General features: G+C 51.9%; 1 protein-coding gene and 2 long non-coding RNA genes across 6 annotated transcripts in view; 2 read left to right on the top strand and 1 right to left on the bottom strand.

Annotated features, from left to right (window-relative positions):
* The first annotated feature begins 7515 nt into the window (after positions 1–7515).
* Positions 7516–16655, top strand: LOC123604182. Its single transcript, XR_006715250.1, has 4 exons — positions 7516–9395; positions 9956–10528; positions 12179–12322; positions 16560–16655. It is a non-coding gene; the product is annotated as an uncharacterized LOC123604182 (long non-coding RNA).
* LOC123604181 lies at positions 15144–20511 on the bottom strand. 4 transcript variants are annotated; one of them, XR_006715248.1, is made up of 5 exons: positions 20398–20505; positions 19033–19135; positions 18621–18942; positions 18271–18520; positions 15144–16806 (listed from the first exon to the last, which is right to left on the bottom strand). It is a non-coding gene; the product is annotated as an uncharacterized LOC123604181 (long non-coding RNA). The 4 variants fall into 4 exon arrangements; XR_006715247.1 differs by lacking the exon at positions 15144–16806 and having other exon boundaries at positions 18002–18520; XR_006715249.1 differs by lacking the exons at positions 15144–16806; positions 19033–19135 and having other exon boundaries at positions 18002–18520.
* Positions 20512–20729: 218 nt separating this feature from the next.
* The window catches only part of FOXK2 (forkhead box K2), a 65283-nt gene continuing 64297 nt past the window's right edge, over positions 20730–21715 (top strand). The window contains exon 1 of the mRNA XM_045489993.1: positions 20730–21157. Within this exon, the coding sequence (XP_045345949.1) occupies positions 20745–21157 (413 nt within the window). The 5' untranslated portion in view covers positions 20730–20744. The remainder of the gene's footprint in view (positions 21158–21715) is intronic.

The following is a 21715-nucleotide window of genomic DNA, read 5'->3' on the forward strand; positions in this document are numbered from 1 at the left end:
GACATGGCTGCAGGGAGTTTAAGGAGCAGGATTAAAGGAGGCTAAAAGGAGTACTCGGCACCCCACCCCAGCCACTGCACCGGGCACCCGGAATACCCAGGCTAGGGAGCAGTTCCTAGGAGTCTGAACTGGATCAAGCTCCACACCAGACCGGTGGCCCCAGTGGAGGGTCGGCCCGCATGCAGGCAGGAAGGTGCTGAGGAGTACCCGCCCAGCCTTTCTTCCCTCCCCTGTACTCTCCCTGCCAGTCCCTCCCATTGGCTACAGCCCTTTGGCTCTCTTGCCCTCCAGCTTCCGTTGGTCTCACAGAAGAGAAAGATGTGGATCTGGAGGGCAAAGGCAAGACATCCGGAACTGTAGGGAACAAATATAACCTCGGATGTGCGACCACTACTGCCCAGGGCGTTGAAGGGAGGGTGAAGGTGAAGGAGGACCTGAAGTGGAGGCTGGGCAGCGCCAGCTGGCAGGGACTTCTGCAGCATCAGTGACACACCCAGCAGGGCACAGGGGGCAGCCCTGGCTCGGAATATCAAGACCGGCTGGTGGTTGCCACAGGGGATGAGGACGCCTGACATGCACCCACGGGGCTGTACTGTAGGCCGCGTCTCCACAAGAGTCTTAAGAATATTGCCTATGTTTATTAAATTCAGGCAGACAGATCAGAGTCGAGAAAGTGGCCGCTGGGAGAAAACAGTGGCAACCCCTCTGGGCAACACATCTAATCAATGCCCCAGGGCAGGGACCCGACAACAAAACCACGTTGGAAGCTCAGCGCCAAAGAGCCTTCTGATGAGTTGTGTGGATGGACTTTTCGGAAGACCCCGGAATTTGCAGATTCTCCTTCCACGTGAAAACTCATCAAAAGGTCTCCACTGTAGGAAAGGCCCAATCAGGTGGCAAGATAATTTACAGAGATGTCCGTCAGACCCTTTCTCCAGCTATCCTAGTGAAGCCTGATTAACTCCGAACCAAAATGGCCCGGGGACAAGGAAGGAGGCTCAACAACACGGACTCCTTTCCCTACCACGCCTGCCGTCTGATTCCTGTTTATACGTTTTAGTGGCCAAATGTAAGTCCCACTACTGGTAGTGGCGGGGGGGGGGGGGGGGGGGGGGGCGGAGGCGACCACCAGCCACCCGAAAGGCAGGTGACCTCACTGATGCTTTCCCTGCAGGAGACGTGCGAGGCCATGTCAGAAGAGATCCTAATTCCGGACCGGGACTCGTGTTTCCCGCTCAGGACCCACCGTCCCTGCAGCCTGGGCAGCACCGCTTAGGGTCAAACCGCACGCCCCACAGTTAGCGGCAGGCAGCGGGCCGTTGCCCACGGGACACTGTTGTCCCTTCAGTGCCCCACCACGTAGAGGCAGTGGCCCTGGAAAGGAGCATCCGAGCCCGTCTCCTCGGGACGGTCTTGCACGCGAGGGCACAGGAGCAAAGCGGCTGACGTCAGACATCGCCCAGTTGCCGACGAGGAGCACGTGCCGGACGTCAGCGAGAAGCCACGTCCACCCGCTGGGCAAGTGCATCCCGAGCCCGTCACAGCCCGCGTCTGCGTGCGGAGAGGACAGCAGACACGGCGAGAACCACTCTCAGGACTCAGCTCGGCCGCAGGCTCGACGCACCGCCCGGCAGTCGGCAGTCACGTGGGCAGCGGGTCACGTGTCCGTGCGTAACCTCGCGGCGCCCTCGCGCTGCCGCCCCACCCCGGAGGGCGCGCGTACGTTCACGCGTGCGCACCTCATGGTGCGGATTGCGGAGGGCGGTGAGGCCGCGTGCGGGCGCGTTCCCCGGGGCCCGTCGGAGGGGCGGGGAGACGGGGGGTGGGGACCGGGGCGGGGCGCCGGGGGCAGGGGCGCGGGGTTGGGCGGCGGGGCAGGGGCAGGGTCGGTGAGGGGCAGGGGCGCGGCCAAGGCGGTGGGAAGGGGCGCGGGCTCCTCAGGGCTCCTACCCTCGCGGGGCGGTGGCGACTTACTCTCCCCGACTCGGCCACCGGGGCGCCCCCGGCAGGTCAGGGTCCGGGAGGCGGGGCCAGCGCAGGATGGGTGGCGCCTGCCCTTCGGAGCTCCCTTTGTATGAAAAATGGAAAATTCGGAGTGAAGGCGAGCGTTGATTAGAGTAAGAACAGTAACAACAAACCTCACGTTGTACAGAGCTGATAAATACCACAGACTTCATACAATTAATAAAACAGCTCACTGATTAGCCGCGTGACGCACCGCTCACGCGTTTTCTCCTAAAATTTGTGATGCAGACTTTTCCTGTTGACAAGGCAAAGATTTGCTAACACTTTACTTATCTATCTATCGATTTATTTATGAGAATCTTAAGCAGGCTGCCCGCTCAGTGCAGAGCCCGACGCAGGGGTGGATCTCTCGGGTCACAGATCGTGACCTGAGCCGAAATCCCGACTCTCACTCTCAACTGACTGAGCCACCCACGTGCCCCAAACACTATTTTTTATAGAGTGGATAGAAAGATAATTCAGTTTTGACCATAGGGCAGTTGATCAAATTTTGTTTTTTAAAAATTATTATTGGGGCGCCTGGGCGGCTTGGTCGGTTAAGCGTCCGACTTCGGCTCAGGTCATGATCTCACGGTCCGTGGGTTGGGCTCTGTGTCAGAGCCTGGAGCCTGCTTCAGCTTCTGTGTCTCCCTCTCTCTTTGCTCCTCTCCCGCTCGTGCTCTGTCTCTCTCAAAAATAAGTAAACATTAAAAAAAATTTTTTTAATTTAAAAAAAAGAACAAATGCCCTCCTTAAGGCCCATCCCCCATTGAGCCCATTCCCCTCACCCACCTCCCCTCCAGCAACTCTCAGTTTGTTCCCGGTGTTTAAGAGTCTCTTATGGTTTGTTTCCCTTTCTTCTCTTCCCCCCCCCTCCCTTCCCATATGTTCCTCTGTTTTGTTTCTTAAATCAACGTGAGTGAAATCATGATGGTGTTTGTCTTTCTCTGATTGACTTACTTCACTTGGCATAATACATTCTAGTTCCAGACGTCGACGTCGACGTCATTGCAGATGGCAAGATTTCATTCTTTTTGAGGGCTGAGCAGTATGTCAGCTGTGCATTCTTATTGGTAGTGCCACGTGCATTCCAGCATTGCTTTTGGATTTGGCCAAAACACGTATGATCTGAGGGATTTCAGGTGCTTCAGGTATGTGACTGCAGACACTAGTCTCAAATCTGCAATGCCCTCAGAGTGGCATCGTTGACTGCAGTGTTTCATTAGGAAGCGATGGAGGGGCGCCTGGGTGGCTCAGTCGGTCAAGCGTCCGACTTCAGCCCGGGTCACGATCTCGCGGTCCGTGAGTTCGAGCCCCACGTCGGGCTCTGGGCTGATGGCTCAGAGCCCGGAGCCTGCTTCTGATTCTGTGTCTCCCTCTCTCTCTGCCCCTCCCCCGTTCATGCTCTGTCTCTCTCTGTCTCAAAAATAAATAAACGTTAAAAAAAAATTAAAAAAATAAATTAAAAAAAAAAGGAAGCGATGGAAACCATTTCCCACGTTTGATTCATTCATGCTCATTAATTGGCTCACAGACATTGTTTCCACTGTCCTTTAAAAAGCTCACTCTTGGGGCACCTGGGTGGCTCAGTCGGTTAAGCGGCCGACTTCAGCTCAGGTCATGATCTCGCGGTCCGTGAGTTCGAGCCCCGCGTGGGGCTCTGTGCTGACAGCTCAGAGCCTGGAGCCTGTTTACGATTCTGTGTCTCCCTCTCTCTCTGCCCCTCCCCCGTTCATGCTCTGTCTCTCTCTGTCCCAAAAATAAATAAACGTTGAAAAATAAATTTTTTTTAAATAAAAATAAAAAAAAATAAAATAAACATTAAAAACATTTTTTTTAAGCTCACTCTTTCTGTAGTTTGTGTGTGACCCAAGTAAACACAGTCCACATACTCTGTGCAGTCTTCATGATTTTTGTGAGTCTGTCTGATGTAAGTGATGTCTGTCTTGAAAGCCAATTACAAGCAAAACAATATAGGCAACCTTTAGTCTTGGAACAAGCTAGTCAACATCATGTAGCAGTTTTCCTGTTAAAAAATAGATTTTTCGGGGCGCCTGGGTAGCTCAGTTGGCTTCAGCTCAGGTGGTGATCTTGTGGTTCGTGAGTTCGAGCCCCGTGTCGGGCTCTGTGCTGACAGCTCGGAGCCTGGAGCCTGCTTCGGATTCTGTGTCTCCCTCTCTCTCTGCCCCTCCCCGACTTGTGTGTTCTCTCTCTATCAAAAATAAATAAATGTTTAAAAATATATTTTTTAATTTTTTTAATGTTTTTATTTATTTTTGAGAGAGGAAGAGAGAGAGGGAGACACAGAATCCCAAGCAGGCCCCAGGCTCCGAGGTGTCAGCACAGAGCCCTATGTGGGGCCTGAACTCAGGAACAGCGAGATCATGACCTGAGCCTCAATCGGACGCTCAACCAACTGAGCCACCCAGGCACCCCCTCAAGAAAATTTTTTTAATAAAAATTTAATTAAAAAAATTGTTTTTTAATTGAAGGGGCATTAATTTCAGTCCATTTGGTTAAGTGTCCAACATCAGTTCAGGTCATGATCTCACAGCTCTGGAGTTCGAGCCCCACATCGGGCTCTGTGTTGACAGCTCAGAGCCTGGGACCTGCTTCCGATTCTGCAGCTCCCTCTCTCTCTGCCCCTCCTCCGCTCATGTTCTGTCTCTCTCTCTTAAAAATAAATAAATGTTGGGGCGCCTGGGTGGCGCAGTCGGTTGAGCGTCCGACTTCAGCCAGGTCACGATCTCGCGGTCCGTGAGTTCGAGCCCCGCGTCTGGCTCTGGGCTGATGGCTCAGAGCCTGGAGCCTGCTTCCGATTCTGTGTCTCCCTCTCTCTCTGCCCCTCCCCCGTTCATGCTCTATCTCTCTCTGTCTCAAAAATAAATAATAAATAAATAAATAAATAAATAAATAAATAAATAAATGTTAAAATTGAAAAAAAAAAAAAAAGATCTTTCGGGGGTGCCTGGCTGGCTCAGTCAGTGGAGCATGTGACTCTTGATCTCGGGGTTGTAAGTTCGAGGCCCGTGTTGGGTGTAGAGATTACTTAAAATCTTTTTTAAAAATACAGGGCAACTAATTTAAAAAAGTTGTTTCAAATGTTTTGAGAAGCATCTTTGCCCATCGTACATTTACTGGATCTCTGTAAATGGAATCATGATTTGAAACAATGGATTTTTCACTAAACAGGCTTGGGGGGAATGATAGCTTATCGTAACAGGTGTAATGCAGCATCTTGGTACTCCATGAAGTCAAGAGACTTCAAAGTCAGCGGTCTAGGCCCACCCTCGGCGCCCTGCTGGCTGGGTGTGTCGTAGTTTCCACGCAGTCGGTCACCACCACGTTCCTTCTGCTTTTTTGCTTCCTGTTGAGGGGTGTCCTGCTCTCATAGTATTCTTCATTTCACTGTTGTCGCTTCCATTGTCCATATTTTCTTAGTTATCAAGACTGTTTGCCTTCATGATATTGACCACTAGTGTTTGGTTGACATTGTGATACACTTTTGAGTTTTTGAAGTTTCTACCAGACTTTTTGCTTTAGTTTTTCCTTTCAGTAACATATTTCCTTCTGGTTGTGTTTGATTTTTCTATGATCAGTAATTCTAAAGTACGCAACGTTAATCTGAACTTACAGCAAACACAATGCAGCTCAAATGCATTTTTAAGTAAGTGCCACACCCAGTGCAAAGCCAAATATGGGGCTTGAACTCACAACCCTGAGATCAAGACCTGAGCTGAGATCAAGAGTCAGACTTTTAATTGACTGAGCCATCCAGGTGCCCCCTCAGATGCATTTTTAAATTGCCCCAGGGGCGCCTGGGTGGCTCACTAGGTTGAACGTAAGATTCTAGGTTTCAGCTCAGGTCGTGATCCCAGGGTCATGAGACTGAGCCCTGCATGGTGCTCTGCACCTGCTTGGGATTCTCTCTCTCCCTCTCTCTGCCCCTCCCCACCCCAAGTAAGTAAATACACTTTAAAAAAGGTACTACAAAGTAAAATTTCCTCCATGCAGCGCTGAGCTCCGTGACGGTGTGATGGAATACCCACGGGCCACATTCAGGGACTAACGTGCCTGTGTGGCGTTCTGTCACCGGCCACGTATTTCTTCAGGCCCTTTTGCTGCATCGTTACCAGTTCAAGTGTCATTTCTTCTGAAACTTCCAGACTTTGTCTGGACGAGATGCTTCAGATTTGCTAAGACTTGGGTTGGCCCTGGTGCGCCCGCTGCTGCGGCTGCGGGGGTGTCCCCTGAGCGCCGGCCTCCCAAGAAACTAAGAGGGGAAGATACTTGCTGGGACAGTGTGGGCTACTTGTGCAGGGTGTGTCCCTGCACGAGAGTGCTCCTGTCCCACCTGCTTTCCCAGGATGGGTCCTGCGCTCAGTTGGGACATCCCTCACTCCACAGGCACCTGGAGTCGGGGGCTGGAGGACCGGACCCCCTTGGGGCAACCTCTGGCCAGGTGAGCACCCAGGCAGCTGGCCGGAGCACGGCTAGGTGGAGCGTGCTGCGGACCCCAAGCGGCATCCCCCACGGTCTCCGCTCCGGGCCCCCGGGCGGGGCTGTGTTCACCTTTCTTCCACCCTGCTTCCTGGGGGTGGCCCTGGAGTGGGCATCCCAGCTGAGCCCAGGACCTGCCCGCGTGCCAGGCTTTTCGCTCCCCGCCGTCTTGAGTGAGTCTCGACGGTCAACCCATGGTGGCTGGGGGTTTAATGAGACAGTGTGTATGAAGTGCCCGGGGCAGCCTCTGGCACTGTCCGAGGCAGAAGCGGACGGCCACCGTGGCCTAGCGTTGCTCACAGCTGCAGTAGCAGCCGGAGCCTTAGACTGGACCTGGCAATCTCTGCTCCGGGAGACCCGCTCCTCCCCCCTGTGGGAGGCAGGGACCCGGACCCATTCACGCTTCCAACTTTCCCCTCTCCACTAAGGCCCCCTCAGCACATACACACGCACATCTCTCTGGTCCTGAAAACACCACCAGTGACCCTTGGTCTGCTCATGGCCAGTCGGCCCAGGACGAGATGCCCAGCGTCCTTAGACGTGGGGGAAACACAGCACACCCATGAAAAGACTGCTCTCGCCACGCATTGGGAAGGTGGGGGCAACAGGAACCCTCATATGTGGCTGGTGGGAACCTAGAATGTTGCGGCCACTTTGGAAAACAGTTTAGTGGTTCCCTCACGTTTCCCCAAGGAGTTTTGGTTCTTTTCTTGGAGTGTGGTCTTTGCGGCTACTACATGGTGTAGATGGTGTCCCTGGGCCTGCGCTGTCTCGGGGTTCAGGGACTGACCCAGGGGACGTCTCTGTGCCTGTGCCATCTCGGGGTGCAGGGCTAGGAAACACAAGTGTGCGTGAACCTGGGGATTTGGGCTCATCTCTGATTCTTTCTGTGTCCAACAGGGCGCCTGGGTGGCTCAGCCACCTAAGCATTCAATGCATGATCTCTGCTCAGGTGTTGATGTCAGGGTCGTGAGTTTAAGCCCTGCGTTGGGCTCCACGCTGGGCATGAAGCCTACTTTAAAAGAAGTCATTTTTCATGCTCGTCTTTTTGTCCACAGGAAGGTTGGAATGAGACCCGCCTCTGGTCCAGAGTCAGCAGCTTCTTCTAGCCTCTCCTCGCCTGTCTGTAACTCACTCTCCAGTACCAGAAATTGTGGCATTTGTCTCTTCGTTACCCATTCACTAGAGCCAGAATCTCTGTTTTCTTGTATTTTGTTTCCTAAACGAAGCAGTGTCTCCTATGGGTGTAGCTTTCCACAGATATTGTTGAATTGAAATGGACTTCAAAGAGAAAGCTTTTGGATTATTTCTGTTAGCTAGATACTTAGACAGGCCATCGGGTCCAGGCCGCATGCCCTAGGACAGCTTTGATGTTTACCATCAGGAGGCCTCAAAGCACGGCCTTGCTCTCATGCACCTGTTCTCGCCCACGTCCCACCCCCAGATCAAGGGCCTCCAGGATGAGGCGGGGTTTCATCCCGACCCTCCTGAGCTCAGGAAGGCTTCTGCATGGGCCAACGAGTGGCAACCAACTGGAGTTACTGTTTACTCATTATGTCACTTTCTCAAACTTACTCTGCATCAGGCAAGTGCTGAGGACAATCAGGAAATCCACCTGGGCTGAGTCCCACAGGAGAACGCATGTGCACAGCACGCCTGGGTGGCTCAGGTAGTGATCTCCCTGTCTTGGGACCAAGCCCTGCTTGGGCGCTGTGCTGGGCATGGAGCCTGCTTGGGATTCTCCCTCTCTCTCGCTCTCTCGCTCTCTCTCTCTGTCCCTCCCCCACTCTGTCAGAATAAATAACCTTTTAAGGTCTCCTAAAAAAGGAGAATGCATGTGCACACTGATTGTCCCTCTGTGAGCTGGGAATGAGGCGGCTCCAATGAAGGAACAGTTGTCACTGTGTGGCAGGTGTCAGGGTGGCTGATGGGAGCAGGCTCCTGCATGGGGGTGGCTGGGCATGTGTGTGGGGAGGGTCTCGGGGAAGGGGCTGGCTGTGGGTGAGGGAACTTGGGCTGCTGCTCCAGATGAGGTGTGCCGATGCCTTGCATCTAGGCCTCCTGCCCCCGTTGGCCTGACAAAGGCAGCCCATGTCCCCTCTGCTCTCAGTGGGCCCTTGGCATCCGACACAGGGCCCAGCCTGCTGAGTGACATGCGAATGAACCAGTGCCTGGGTGCGGTTGCGCAGGAGGCAAAGCCAGCCCGGAGGCCCCTCCTCTCAGTGGATGGGAGGACCAGCAACGTCCAGGATGCCGAGAGGCCACGGGGAGCTCCGGGATGGCCGAGTGGATGCAGCAGAGGCCCCTCTGTTCAGAACCTGCCTTCCGCTGTTGAGTTCGTGTCTGTCCTACGGTCTACGTTTTGCATGTTTTCCATGGGTGCCTTTGGGGACACCAACGTTGTCATGGAGATTCAGAAAGGTCGCCTGGAGGAGGAGACATAGCTGGACCCTGATGCTAAGGGCAGCTGGTCTGCGTGTGGCCAGCCTTGGGACACCGGTCACTAGAAGGGCCACATGGCTCATGGTTTCATGCCCACCCTCACCCAGGCCATCTTCTCTTTTCTTCTTGAACTCAGATGAACATGGTTGAGAACATCGGAAGCTGGTGTAGGGCCTGGCCACCCCTGGTCACCTTCTGAGGGCTTCCTGTCTGGGAGCATTGCCTTAACCCAGCAGCTAAATACACGTAGCTGCCTATGTGATGGCTTCTATGACATGCATGCAGCGTGCACATCCGGACACACCCACTGACCCCCTTCCTGCCCCTGGAGTACCTGGGGTCGGAACACGTGTCTCCCCATCTCCAGAGCTCCTGAGGGATGTCTGCTGAAAAGAGGTTTTGATGAAGGAGGTCTTAGAAACACACGCTTTCGGGTCCAGTTAATATCAGTAAATTTAATGATTTTCTTGATATTTTCTTTTAGAAACTGGTATTTTAAGATTTATCTCTACCGCTCTCATTTGTTTAGAATGAAATTCAATTAAGAAGGTATATTATTCATCTATAAAACTCACCCTTTCCTAAAATCAGATGGGATTTAAAACATTTTACCAAATTTTACCTTTTTTAATGTTTATTTTTGAGAGAGAGAAACAGAAAGAACGAGGGAGGGGAGGGGCAGAGGGAGAGGGAGAGGAAGAATCCCAAGTGGGCTCCACACTGTCAGCACTGAGCCTGACTTGGGGCTCAAACCCACAAACTATGGGATCATGACCTGAGCCAAAATCAAGAGTCTGATGCTTAACTGACCGAGCCACCCAGGCGTCCCACGAGTTTTTACGTCTTAAGCGATCCAATAATGTTTTCCAAGCTTAATTAATTTTAAATTGAGATTACAAAGGAAGACATACTTACTATTTTTGTCATGGAAAAGGACCGAACCCTCGGAAATGGGAGCAGCTCCTGTTGGCGGTTGGTGGATGTTGTTCGGACCCTTCTTGGTTTCCAGGTGCTTAGCCAGCCTGTCCTCACCACGCGCACCGCACGTGGCACCCGCCTCTCCCGTCGCTACACCTCAGCAGATGCACCCTTTGCTTGCTTCTCAGTGGACACTCAACTGGCCACTGCTGGTGTCCGTTGAAGTCGGGTGAACTTTCTGTCTTCACGCAGGGCAGGAACAGAGGCCTGTGCGCTGCTCCGCCAGTTCCAGAACTGCAGTTACGGGGTCAGAGGGCACGTACACCCGAAACTCTGCTAGGTTCTAAGTGTCTTTTGGTAGAAACTCAAAGCACTTTCAGCGAAATGCTTCGGAGGAAGCCAGAAGGCACGTGTGAGAGAGCCGGCGCGGGCCCCCTCCCTGGGGCGGGGGGACTTGGGCCCAGGAGGCGGCTCTGCCTCCCTGCGGCCCCTCTAGCGCCTGGATGCACAGGATTTGTTTCTTCACTTCCTTGCTGACGGCACTTGGGTTGTTTCTGCTCTTGATTTTTATGAACAAAGCTGCTGTGGACATTGTCGTACAAGCCACTTCGCAGGCATAGGCCTTCTTGGGTGAGTTCCGAAGGTGGACCGGCTGGACCACGTGGTAAGGGCGTGTGGGTGCCTGTGTGTGTGTGTGTGTGTGTGTGTGTGTAACTTCATACAAGAAACTGCCACTCTGTTTCCCAGAGTGGTGGCCCCACTCTGTACCCCCCCCAGCGTGTGACTTCTACCTGCTTCACGCGTCATCTGCACTTGGGAAGGTGGGTCGTGACTAACGGTGGCCATTCTGTGGTTTCGGGTTGCACTTCCCTGGTGACTAATGACGCTGCACGCTGTTCGCGTGCTTGCTGCCGGTGTATCTTCTCTGTGAGGCAGTGCTCCAGTCTCTTGCCTATTTTTAGAAATTTAGGGTTTTTTTTTAGATTCTTTTAAATTCTCTTCAGGGGCACCTGGCGGGGGGCTCAGGCGGTTGAGTGTCCAACTTCGGCTCAGGTCACGATCTGATAGTTTGTGGGTTCGAGCCCCGCGTCGGGCTGTGTGCCGACAGCTCGGAGCCTGGAGCCTGCTTCAGATTCTGTGTCTCTCTGTCTCTGCCCCTCCCCCACTCGTGCTGTTTCTCTCTCTCTCAAAAATAAACATAAAAAAAATCATCTTGTTGTGGGAGGGGGATGGGCTAAATGGGTAAGGGGCATTAAGGAATCTACTCCTGAAATCATTGTTTCACTATATGCTAACTACTTTGGATGTACATTTTAAAAAATGAAAAATAAAATTAAAAAACATCATCTTGTCAACTTTTATAAGAAAAACCAGATGAGGTTTTGATTGGGATGATACTCTATAGATCAAACAGGGCACAAGTTCAGCAAATCAATATTCAAGAATCTGTTGCTTTTGTTTAGTGATCTATATACCAATATAGTTACTTACACCAACTGGGGTGAGCTCTATGCTGATAGGTACTTCTGTGTATCTACCATGACACTGACAAAATGGTACTGGTAATTATACTCACGGGCAACAGGGGACCCCCGAAACCATCAGAAAGGTTTTGATGTCAGGTGGTTGTGATTGTTTACAACTGTCTGAAACTTCATAATCCTATCAATTTGGATTTATCAAGTAGACCTCAATTCCTTTCAGGGATGTGACAAATATACAAAATGCCTACTCCTCGCCTGGTGCTATGGAGATGTTGGCAGAGGGACACCCCGACAGCCTACTCCTGCCCCAGAGCCCAGGACGTTTAATCAACCAGAACAGCTCACTCGTCTCAGAAGGCTGGGTAGCAGATGGTTTATGTACGGTTTTTTACACTGTAGTATTTGTGTTTCTATAAAGAAGAAAACCAGAAATTGTGAAATTTATTATTTACTTAATGTAGTACTTACATCCATAATACTTTTTATTTTTTAAATTTTTTTAATGTTTATTCATTTTAGAGAGAGAGAGGGAGAGAGAGAATGAGTGGGGGGAGGGGCAGAGAGAGGGGGAGACACAGAATCCGAAGCAGGCTCCAGGCTCTGAGCTGTCAGCACGAGCCCAACGCGGGGCTCGAACCCACAAACTGTGAGATCATGACCTGAGCTGAAGTCGGACGCTCAACTGACTGAGCCACCCAGGCACCCCATACTTTTTAAATTTACAGTATTATCAGCAGGGCCGTATTTTCATGAGTATAGCTTATATTCTCTTGGAAAGCTTGGCCAAAATAAGAACATTTAGAATATTTGTCTCCTCTGTGTACCCACAGCCACGATGAGTTGAACGCAATATGAGCGCTGGGCAGCGGAGTCAACACAGTTACAGGATTTCGTGAGACGGACACATACTGACAATCTACTACTGGCACTGAATCACTCAGAGGCCTTAACTGGAGGCCCCAGCAGCTGGGAAGGTAAGACCTAACAGCACAGAAACTAAGTAACAATGAAAGGAAGGCAGCAAGAAACATCATCAGGCTAGAAGTTATTAAATGTCAAATAACTGTTACACACAGGTTAGTCCTGGGGCCCAGGGCCTGTGCGCACAACAATGAGGAAACGCAGTGGACCCTTGGGCAACATAGGTTTGAAACGCGTAGGTCCCCTTACAGGTGGATTTTTTTTTCCGAAAAGAACACTACCATCAATGTTTTTCTTAGGATTTGACTAACATTTGTTTTTATTCTAGCTTCCTTTTCTTTGGTAAGAATGCAGTATATAAAACATAGAACAAGGAACATATTGTTAATCAACCATTTATGTTATTGGGAAGGCTTCTCGTCAACAGCAGGCTATTAGTAAAGTTTTGGGGGTGTCAAGGGAGTCAGTGCCCCGACCCTGCCCCTCGAGTTGTTCAAGTGCCAACTGTGCTGTGTCAAGAGGGAATTGGATCGATGGGGAGGAGGGTACCTGGCGGCAGGCGGGAGAGCCGTAAGAACAAGGGCTGATGCGGGAGTAGGCGGGGAAGGGGGCTGTTTGGAGGGGAGTATGGCACAGGCAAGCCGTAGGCAGAGCCCAACAGCTGGGGTGGGCACAGGTCACCCACACCACCCGGGAGCAGTGCGAGGAAACGGAAATCTGGGCCGGAGCTGGACAGGGAGAACATCTGTTTGCAGGAAACACAGGTTGCTGGGTCTGGCTTTCGCCTGGTGCATAAGGCCGAGCCTCTGAAGGTGTTTCCGTTTAGGGGAAAATGCTGATACACGGGGTGACATTCTTAGGACCACAGGACTTGCAATCGCATTGTATTATCTTGTTAAATGAAACCAGCGGCAGTGGCGGATTTTCTTCTGATTTATGTTTCTTAGAGACTATAAAAATTCACAGTTATAACGTTAAGAATTAGCACCCTTTTTACTGAGTGGCATATAGAGGAAGCCTCAGTTTTGCTTACTGCGTAGGGCAGTATAGGCTGGCCTGGAGTGGGCGGGTCACTGTGCCCTCGCTGCCCGGGTGTGATACAGGCCATTGGAGCGTCTGTCCAGTAGAGCTCTATCACAGGGCAGCCTGAGTCAATACCCACAGAGTCCTTAAAGCAGTACCTGGCACGCAGAAAACGCCGCACAAGTGGTTTGTCAACTGGCACAGGGTTCTGACAACACTTTCTCCAGCCAGGCCTGCCTGACATAAACACTGGAAGGTCCAGGCCTCGTTGTTCTTTCTTTGCCTTCTAGACTCTTCTGCCTGCTCGTTCTGGTAACTGCATAGCCAAATGTTAACATCTTGAACTATATTTGTAGGTTCTTTTCTATCTCATTTCAGATCTGTCCATTTTTGCTTTGAACGTTTGGATGTTAGGTTTGTTATTTTAAAGATTTCATCCTTTAAAAAAAAATTTAGGGGCGCCTGGGTGGCGCAGTCGGTTAAGCGTCCGACTTCAGCCAGGTCACCATCTCGCGGTCTGTGAGTTCGAGCCCCGCGTCGGGCTCTGGGCTGATGGCTCAGAGCCTGGAGCCTGTTTCCGATTCTGTGTCTCCCTCTCTCTCTGCCCCTCCCCCGTTCATGCTCTGTCTCTCTCTGTCCCAGAAATAAATAAACGTTGAAAAAAAAAAAATTAAAAAAAAAATTTAATGTTTATATGTTTATTTTTGAGAGAGAGAGAGAGACAGACCGTGAGGGGGGGAGGGGCAGAGAGCGAGGGAGACACAGGATCCAAAGCAGGCTCCAGGCTCCAAGCTATCAGCACAGAGCCCGATGCGGGCTTGAACTCACGAACTGTGAGGTAATGACTAGAGCCAAAGTTGGATACTTAACCGACTGAGCCACCCAGGCTCCCCAAGGATTTCGTCTTTTTAAGCAATCTCTACACCCAACGTGGGGCCTGAACCCACAACCCAGAGATCAAGAGTCACTCGCTCCACTGAGCCAGCCAGGAGTCCTGGAGACTGTTATGATATGCACTTAGGATTCTTGCATTTTATTGCTGAGTTGACCCTGTCAACCCACAGTTGACCCCGTGGACCAGCCTCCTGTGACAGCCCTTACCTGAGGCGGCCTGGTCTGATGCCAGGTGTTTGCGTGACACTGCTTTATCCATCCTCGTACCTTCAGCTTGTCTTCGTCTTTAGACTGCAAGACTGTTTTGTAAACTCATCGGTCAGGTGGTTTTTCTCTTTTCCTGTCTACTCAGGCTAAAGCTTCTGGCTTCTAATTGTACTGTTCCACACATTCACATTTAAAAAAAAATTTTTTTTTCAACGTTTATTTATTTTTTTTGGGACAGAGAGAGACAGAGCATGAACGGGGGAGGGGCAGAGAGAGAGAGAGAGACACAGAATCGGAAACAGGCTCCAGGCTCTGAGCCATCAGCCCAGAGCCCGACGCAGGGCTCGAACTCACGGACCACAAGATCGTGACCTGGCTGAAGTCGGACGCTTAACCGACTGCGCCACCCAGGCGCCCCAACACATTCACATTTAATATAGTAACTGACACAGTTGGGTTTAAAGCCACAACCTTGTTCTGTATTTGTTCCATCTGAGCTTTTTGTCTTCTTCCTGGCCTATTGGACTATTCACGTATTTTTAAAATTCCATCTTATCTCCTTATATTTTTTTTACCTATAGGTATTATATAACATATATAATATATAGAGTTATACTTCTATTAGTGGTTGAGCTCTAAATTACAGTAAGTACCCTTCACTTACCACGGCTCACTTTGGAATCATACACCATTTGATTAACCAGGTAAGAACCTCGAAACAGTGAAATAACACCGACTTCCCTCCTCATCTTTTCTTCTCTTGTGATCGTATTTTTTTATTTCTGTGGGTTGCATTGTCTGATCTGGTAGCCACTAGCCACGTGTGGCTATTTAAACATACAATTACATTAATTATAACCAAATGCAGCCTTAAAGTTCAGCTCCTCAGTTCCACTAGCCACACTGGAAGTGCCCACGAGCTCCCCCCGGGGCGGCGGCTCCTGTGCTGGGCAGGCACCAGGACTGAAAGCATCAGAAACTGTCTCGCACAGCATCGCTCTAAAGCCCGGAACGTGTGACTTTAAAATTTGCTTCAAGCGTTTGCTCCATAATTTTTTAAAGAAGTTATTTTAAATGGTTTTACAGTCACCCACTCCATCGTCTGCCCAGGTCTTCGTGCCCTCGTGCAGGTCTGGGATCCCACTGCCGCCACCTTCCTGTGGCCTGAAAAAGGTCATTACTTTCCCGAAGGCCTCTTCTGGTGACATTCTTCAGCTTTTGTTGATCTGAAAACACCTTTTTTTTACGTGTGTTAAAATTAATTACGTCTTTACTTTTTGAAGGATATTTTGGCTAGGTATTGAATACTGGTCTGGAGGACCGCTTGACATTCAGCATTTTGCAGATGCCGTCTCTGTCTTCTGGCACCACTGCTTGTGATAAGTCATTCTCATGAAGTTTCCCTGAATGTGATGTGTCTTTTCAATTTTGTCTCCTTTTAGAACTTTTTTTTTAACGTCTATTTTTGAGAGAGAGAGACAGAGACAGAGCATAAGTGGGAAAGGGGCAGAGAGAGAGAGGGACACAGAATCCAAAGCAGGCTCTAGGCTCCGAGCTGTCAGCACAGAGCCCAACGCGGGCCTTGAACTCACAAACCGTGAGATTGTGACCTGAGCCGAGGTCAGACGTTTAACTGACTGAGCCACCCAGGCGCCTCTCCTGTTAGGACTTTTATTCTTATCTTTGGTTTTCAGAAGCTGGGCTGTGATATGCCTCCACATGCTTTTCTTTGAATTTGTTCTCTTTGGGGTTTACCAAACTTTTTGGATCTGTGGTTGGTGTATTCTTATCAATTTGTAAAATTCTTTATGTTTATTTTGAGAGACAGCACAAGCGAAGGGAAGGAGCAGAGAGAGAACCCCCAGCAGGCTCCACTCCCAGCGTGGAGCCTGACGCAGGGCTCGATCTCACAAACCATGAGGTCACATCCTGAGATGAGATCAAGAGTCGGACACTCAACCGACTGAGCTAACCAGGCGCCCCACTGCGTAAACTTCTTACACATTCTCCCTTCAAATATTTCTACTCCATTTTCTTTCTCCTTCCTTCTGGAAGTACAGCTTTCGACTGTTGTACATCAGACCATTCGATCCTGTTCACCCATCTCTAACATTGCTTTCTGTTATCTTTTTCTCATTTTGATTTTTTTTTTTTCTGAGTTTTCAGGTGCTTTCTCCTGATGGAACTTTGAGTTGAAAAACCCTCTCTTCAGCTGTGCCCTGTCTATTGTTCAGAAAATTCAATGAGCTCCTCACTTCAGGTAATTTACTTTGTCCCTTACTCCTCGTGTGCTGCCCTGACTCCTGGGGCGCGGTCCTTCTGGTGTCTCAGCTGCTGCCTGGGTTGCACCAAGTTCCAGCACCTCCCAGTCCTGCAAGGCGTCTGCAGTCTCTGGTCAGCTCTCCCGTAGCACCTGCAACCAGAAGAGGTTCCCAGAACGGTGTTAGGTTGCTGTAATAAAACTTCCTCTTGTTTTGTTCACTTATGTGTATGCATTTATGACGAGTGATAATATTGGTTCTGTACCCTGCCCCACTCCGGTAATTCTCATCACCGGATGTATGAGCTAGGTTCAAGGAAAAAAGGCCCTACATACTATTAGGAGACAAACCTCCAATATACTCCATTTTTTAGTCTTAATCGAAACCTGCATATAGATATTAATATTGCTTTCACCGACCATATGTTAATAATGGCTGCCATAGTAATTAAATCCAAGAGAAATATTTTTTTTTTTAATTTTTTTTTTTAACGTTTTATTTATTTTTGAGACAGAGAGAGAGAGAGAGACAGAGCATGAACGGGGAGGGGCAGAGAGAGGGGGAGACACAGAATCGGAAACAGGCTCCAGGCTCTGAGCCATCAGCCCAGAGCCCGACGCGGGGCTCGAACTCACTGACAGTGAGATCGCGACCTGAGCCGAAGTCGGACGCTCAACCGACTGAGCCACCCAGGCGCCCCCAAGAGAAATATTTTAATATGAGGCTTACATCTGCAGGAATTGCAAATTAATGTGCACATATGTGTGTGTCTCTCTCCAGGGGTAAATCATAAGTTCATCAATAAATACTCAAGCATAAACATTGTTATTTAGGATAAAATTTGTGGGAGAATTTGAAAGGAAATGAGTTTAGGAGTAAAAGGTTTAATTAAACTCTGGTTACCCAAGGAGACTGTTTGTATGTTTATAAAAACATATGCTAGTGGGTTTCAAATCAAAATGGCATTCGGGATCCATTTCATACATTTAAGGAATGATGTCATGATCTATTTTAAAAGTCAATATTTAGATCTGGGAAATTACATTCATTGCAATTATTTAGACATAATGGGGGCAGTGCCTGGGTGGCTCAGTTGGTTGAACATCCGACTCTTGATCTCAGCCCAGGTCATGATCCCAGGGTCCTGGGATTGAGCCTTGCACTGGCCTTTGCACTGAGCATAGAGCCTGTTTAAGATTGTCTCTGGGGAGCCTGGGTGGCTCAGTCTCTCTCTCCCCCTCCCCTACTTGCACGTGTGCACGCGCATGTGCTCTCTCTCAAAATAAAAATTTAACGTTTTAAACATAATGTAAAATTTTGCCATTATCTTAAACGTGGGGGCTTATAAGTTTTCACAAAATTAGTATTAGACACTGTGCAAAAGGTTTGAGGACCATGGGTCCAGCTATCTTTACCGTAGTCTGATTCACTGCAAGAGACACAAAGGGGTCTCCCTGTTTTCAATTTTGTCCCACAGCAAAAAGGTTGATCTTTTTAAGTTAAATTGGATCATATCACTCCTTGCTTGAACTGCCCTGGAGGTTCCCATTTCCCTTAGCGAGGAGCCCAGCAGCGCAGCAAGCCTTCCGAAATGCCTTCTCCTGCCTCTGACACACCCTTCCGCCTCCTCAGGGCTGTGCCCTTGCTCTCCACCCAGAGGTTGCTGTGGTCCCTGGTACAGATCCTGCAGGTCAGAGGTCTCCTCCTCCTCCGGCCTTCTGGCTCGTCTCTTGGCCCCTCTGCTTTACGGAACGTGCTGCTCTTTGGCTGTGCTGTGATGATTCACGCGGGGATGGTGGTTCCCCCATAAGCCTCCGCTCTCTTTCTCCACCTGTGTCTGGCAGACTGTAGATGCTCAGTCCACTTCTGAATGGAAGAACAAATCTTTGTAAAAGCCGGGTCTGGGTGTCTGTCTTCCACACCTCTGCCTTCAGCTCCTTGATGCAAAGAGCAGCGGGCCACCTACCTTGCGAGCTCTTCTGGTGCTGCTTTTCCCTCAGTCACGAGGGGTCTTGCGTGCTGGCTTCCTTTTGGTTCTCCTTTCACACATGGCGACGGGGCATGGCTGCCGGCTTGCTCACTGCTGTCTGCGAAACTCTGGCTGGTGCCTGTATACAGTGGACACTTACCAAGCATTTGTGGTGGACGCAAGGCCCAGTGCAAGCCCTGTCTCTGATCTGGAGCCTTTTCCGACTGTCCCAGCACTTGGTGAGCTTCCTTCTAGAACCATGTGGTTCTTACCATTTCTACTTGTACAGGGCTTGGCATTGCCTATCTTTGCATCTACACTGCAAGGGTATGATTGAAACACGTCAGTGCAATGCTACAGGCTCATCCTCTTTATATCTGCAAATCTGGGTTCCCTGCATGATGGATACCTGGTGCTGATAACATGTGAGCAGCTTCCAGTTAGCCTTGTAGAAGTTAGCAGCATACACACACACTCCAAACACCAACAATAAGTTGATTACCGTGAAACTTCTGGAAGGCAAGTAGAGGGGTGATGCCCTGAAGTGTGTGCCCTAAGCACAAGGCAGGGGACAAAGCCCCAGGACACAAGAGCAGACAAGGCAGTCCATAGTCACTGTCATTAGTGGTTTGGAAACACTTGTTATACTTGATCATATGCCCTTTCTTTCAATCGACTATTATGCTTTTATTTTTAAAAAGATTTTATTCATTTTTAATGTTTTTTTAAATGTTTTATTTATTTTTGAGAGAAAGAGAGACAGAGCATGAGTTGGGGGATGGGCAGAGAGAGAAAGAGAGAGAAAGACCCAGAATCCCAAGCAGGCTCCATGCTGTCAGCACAGAGCCTGATGAGGGGCTCAAACTCACAAGCCATGAGATCATGACCTGAACCAAAGTCGGATGCCCAACAAACTGTACCACCCAGGCGCCCCTTGTTTATTTACTTTTAAGTTTATTATTTGAGAGAGAGAGAGAGAGAGAGAGAGAGAGAGAGAGAATCCCAGGAAGGCTCAGCGCTGTGAGCACAGAGCTGGAGGAGGGGCTGTATCTCATGACCCTGGGATCATAACCTGAGCCAAAATCAAGAATGGGATGCTCAACTGACTTAGCCACCCAGGGGCCCCCAAAAAGATTTTATTTTTAAGTAATCTCTACACAGAACATGGGATTGGAATTTACAACCCGGAGGTCAAGCCAGTCAGGTACCCCTGTATTTTGTTTCTAAATGAGAAGCTCTCCCACTTACATTTCCACACTTGCCTGAAGACCACCACTACATAAATATTTAATGAAACTTCCTTTTCCCTGTCTAGCACATTCTGCCATACTCACAGCTCGAAAAGTTCATGCTAGACTGCGGACACAGATCACAAGACAAGTCAGAGTTCCGCTGGGATGAGGGGTGTCCCAATGTCTCCTGCGGGCACTTCCAGCACCTTCTCAGGCACAGGTGTCCGACCTCCCGCGCTCCTGGTCACCCGGCCCCAGCCCCCTGTGCCCCCGCCCCTCCACCCCCCTGCGGCCCCCCCAGCCCCGGCCCCGTGCGCCCCCGGCCCCCCGCGCCGCGCGTCCCAGCACCCCAGAGCTGACTTAGCCAGCCGTCGGTGGTCTCCCGCGGACCTCCAGCCGTGGAGGCGGTTCCCAGCTCTGCCAGCCGGGATGCCAGCGCGGGCCGTGCGCGCCCCACCCACCCCGCGGCCGGAGCCCGAGCCGCAGCCCCTCGCGGCAGACGTCACGCGCTCCCCACCCCCGGCCGCCCAGCCCGCGCGGACCTCGACGCGGGCCCGAGCTGTCCCGCGACTCCGCGCCAGCCACGCTCTGCCCCGGGTTTTCCAGGCCGCTGGAAGCCGCGCCTGCGCCGGGCGCCGCGGCCGGACGTGCGGGGCGCTCGGCCGGCGTGCCTCGCAATTGGCTGGCCGCCGGTAGCCCCACTGCTGTGCGCCGCCCCCATAGGCCGGCGCGGCCGCCAGTCAGCGGCGCCCGCCGGCTCGCAGCGCGCCGCGCGTGTCCCGCCCCTCGCCGCCGCTCGTCGCTCGCCGGCCGGCGGCCTCGCGCGGCCCTCAGCTCCGTGGCGGCGGCGGCGGCGGCGGCGGAAGGCGGCCCGGGCCCTCGCAGGCCCATGGCGGCGGCCGCGGCGCTCCCGGGCGCGGGCGGGCCTCCCGCGGGCGGCGGGGCCGGGGGCGGCGGGGGCGCGGGCGGCGGGTCCCCGCCGGGCGGCTGGGCCGTGGCGCGCCTCGAGGGCCGCGAGTTCGAGTACCTGATGAAGAAGCGCTCGGTGACCATCGGGCGCAACTCGTCGCAGGGCTCGGTGGACGTGAGCATGGGCCACTCGAGCTTCATCTCGCGGCGCCACCTCGAGATCTTCACGCCCCCGGGCGGCGGCGGCCATGGCGGGGCGGCCCCGGAGCCGTCCGCGCAGCCCGGGCCCGACACCGGCGGCGACTTCTACCTGCGCTGCCTCGGCAAGAACGGCGTGTTCGTGGACGGCGTGTTCCAGAGGCGCGGGGCGCCGCCGCTGCAGCTGCCGCGCGTGTGAGTGGGCCGGGGGCGCGGGAGGGGGGGGGGCGGGACCCCCGATCCGGCGCCCCTGGCCTTGTCGGTCCTGTCCACCCGGAGGGCCCAGATCTCGACCCAGACCCGCTCCCACGGCCGGGACCCGGGCCGCGACCCACCAGGCACGACCCCGCCCCCACCCCCGCCCCCACCCGCACGGCCCCCTGCCCCCGACCGCGGACCCCCGGAGCGGTAGCCGACCGCCACCCTCCCCGAGACCCCGGCCTCACCTTCCCAGAGCGGAGTCTCGGGCGGCGGTGCACGTGGGCCGGTGCCCCCTTTCGGGAGTCCCTGGTGCGTTCTGGGGAGTTAGCGTGTGTTTTTCGTTACCGACGTGCAGGTAGTTCTCGGTACCGACGGTCAGGTCTAGTTGGTGTAACGTGTGTTTTCTTAACTTAAAATCTGCGTCTTACGGCGGCGTCTCGTTCATACTTCCTTTTTGTTCTACAGGTTTTCAGTAGCGACATACTTCGGGAGTCTGTTTTGAGCTGCAAGGACTCTTTGCCCCCCCCCCCCCCCCATTAGTAACCCGGTAAA

The sequence above is a fragment of the Leopardus geoffroyi genome, chromosome E1 (assembly GCF_018350155.1).
Source record: "Leopardus geoffroyi isolate Oge1 chromosome E1, O.geoffroyi_Oge1_pat1.0, whole genome shotgun sequence".
Taxonomy (NCBI): domain Eukaryota; kingdom Metazoa; phylum Chordata; class Mammalia; order Carnivora; family Felidae; genus Leopardus; species Leopardus geoffroyi.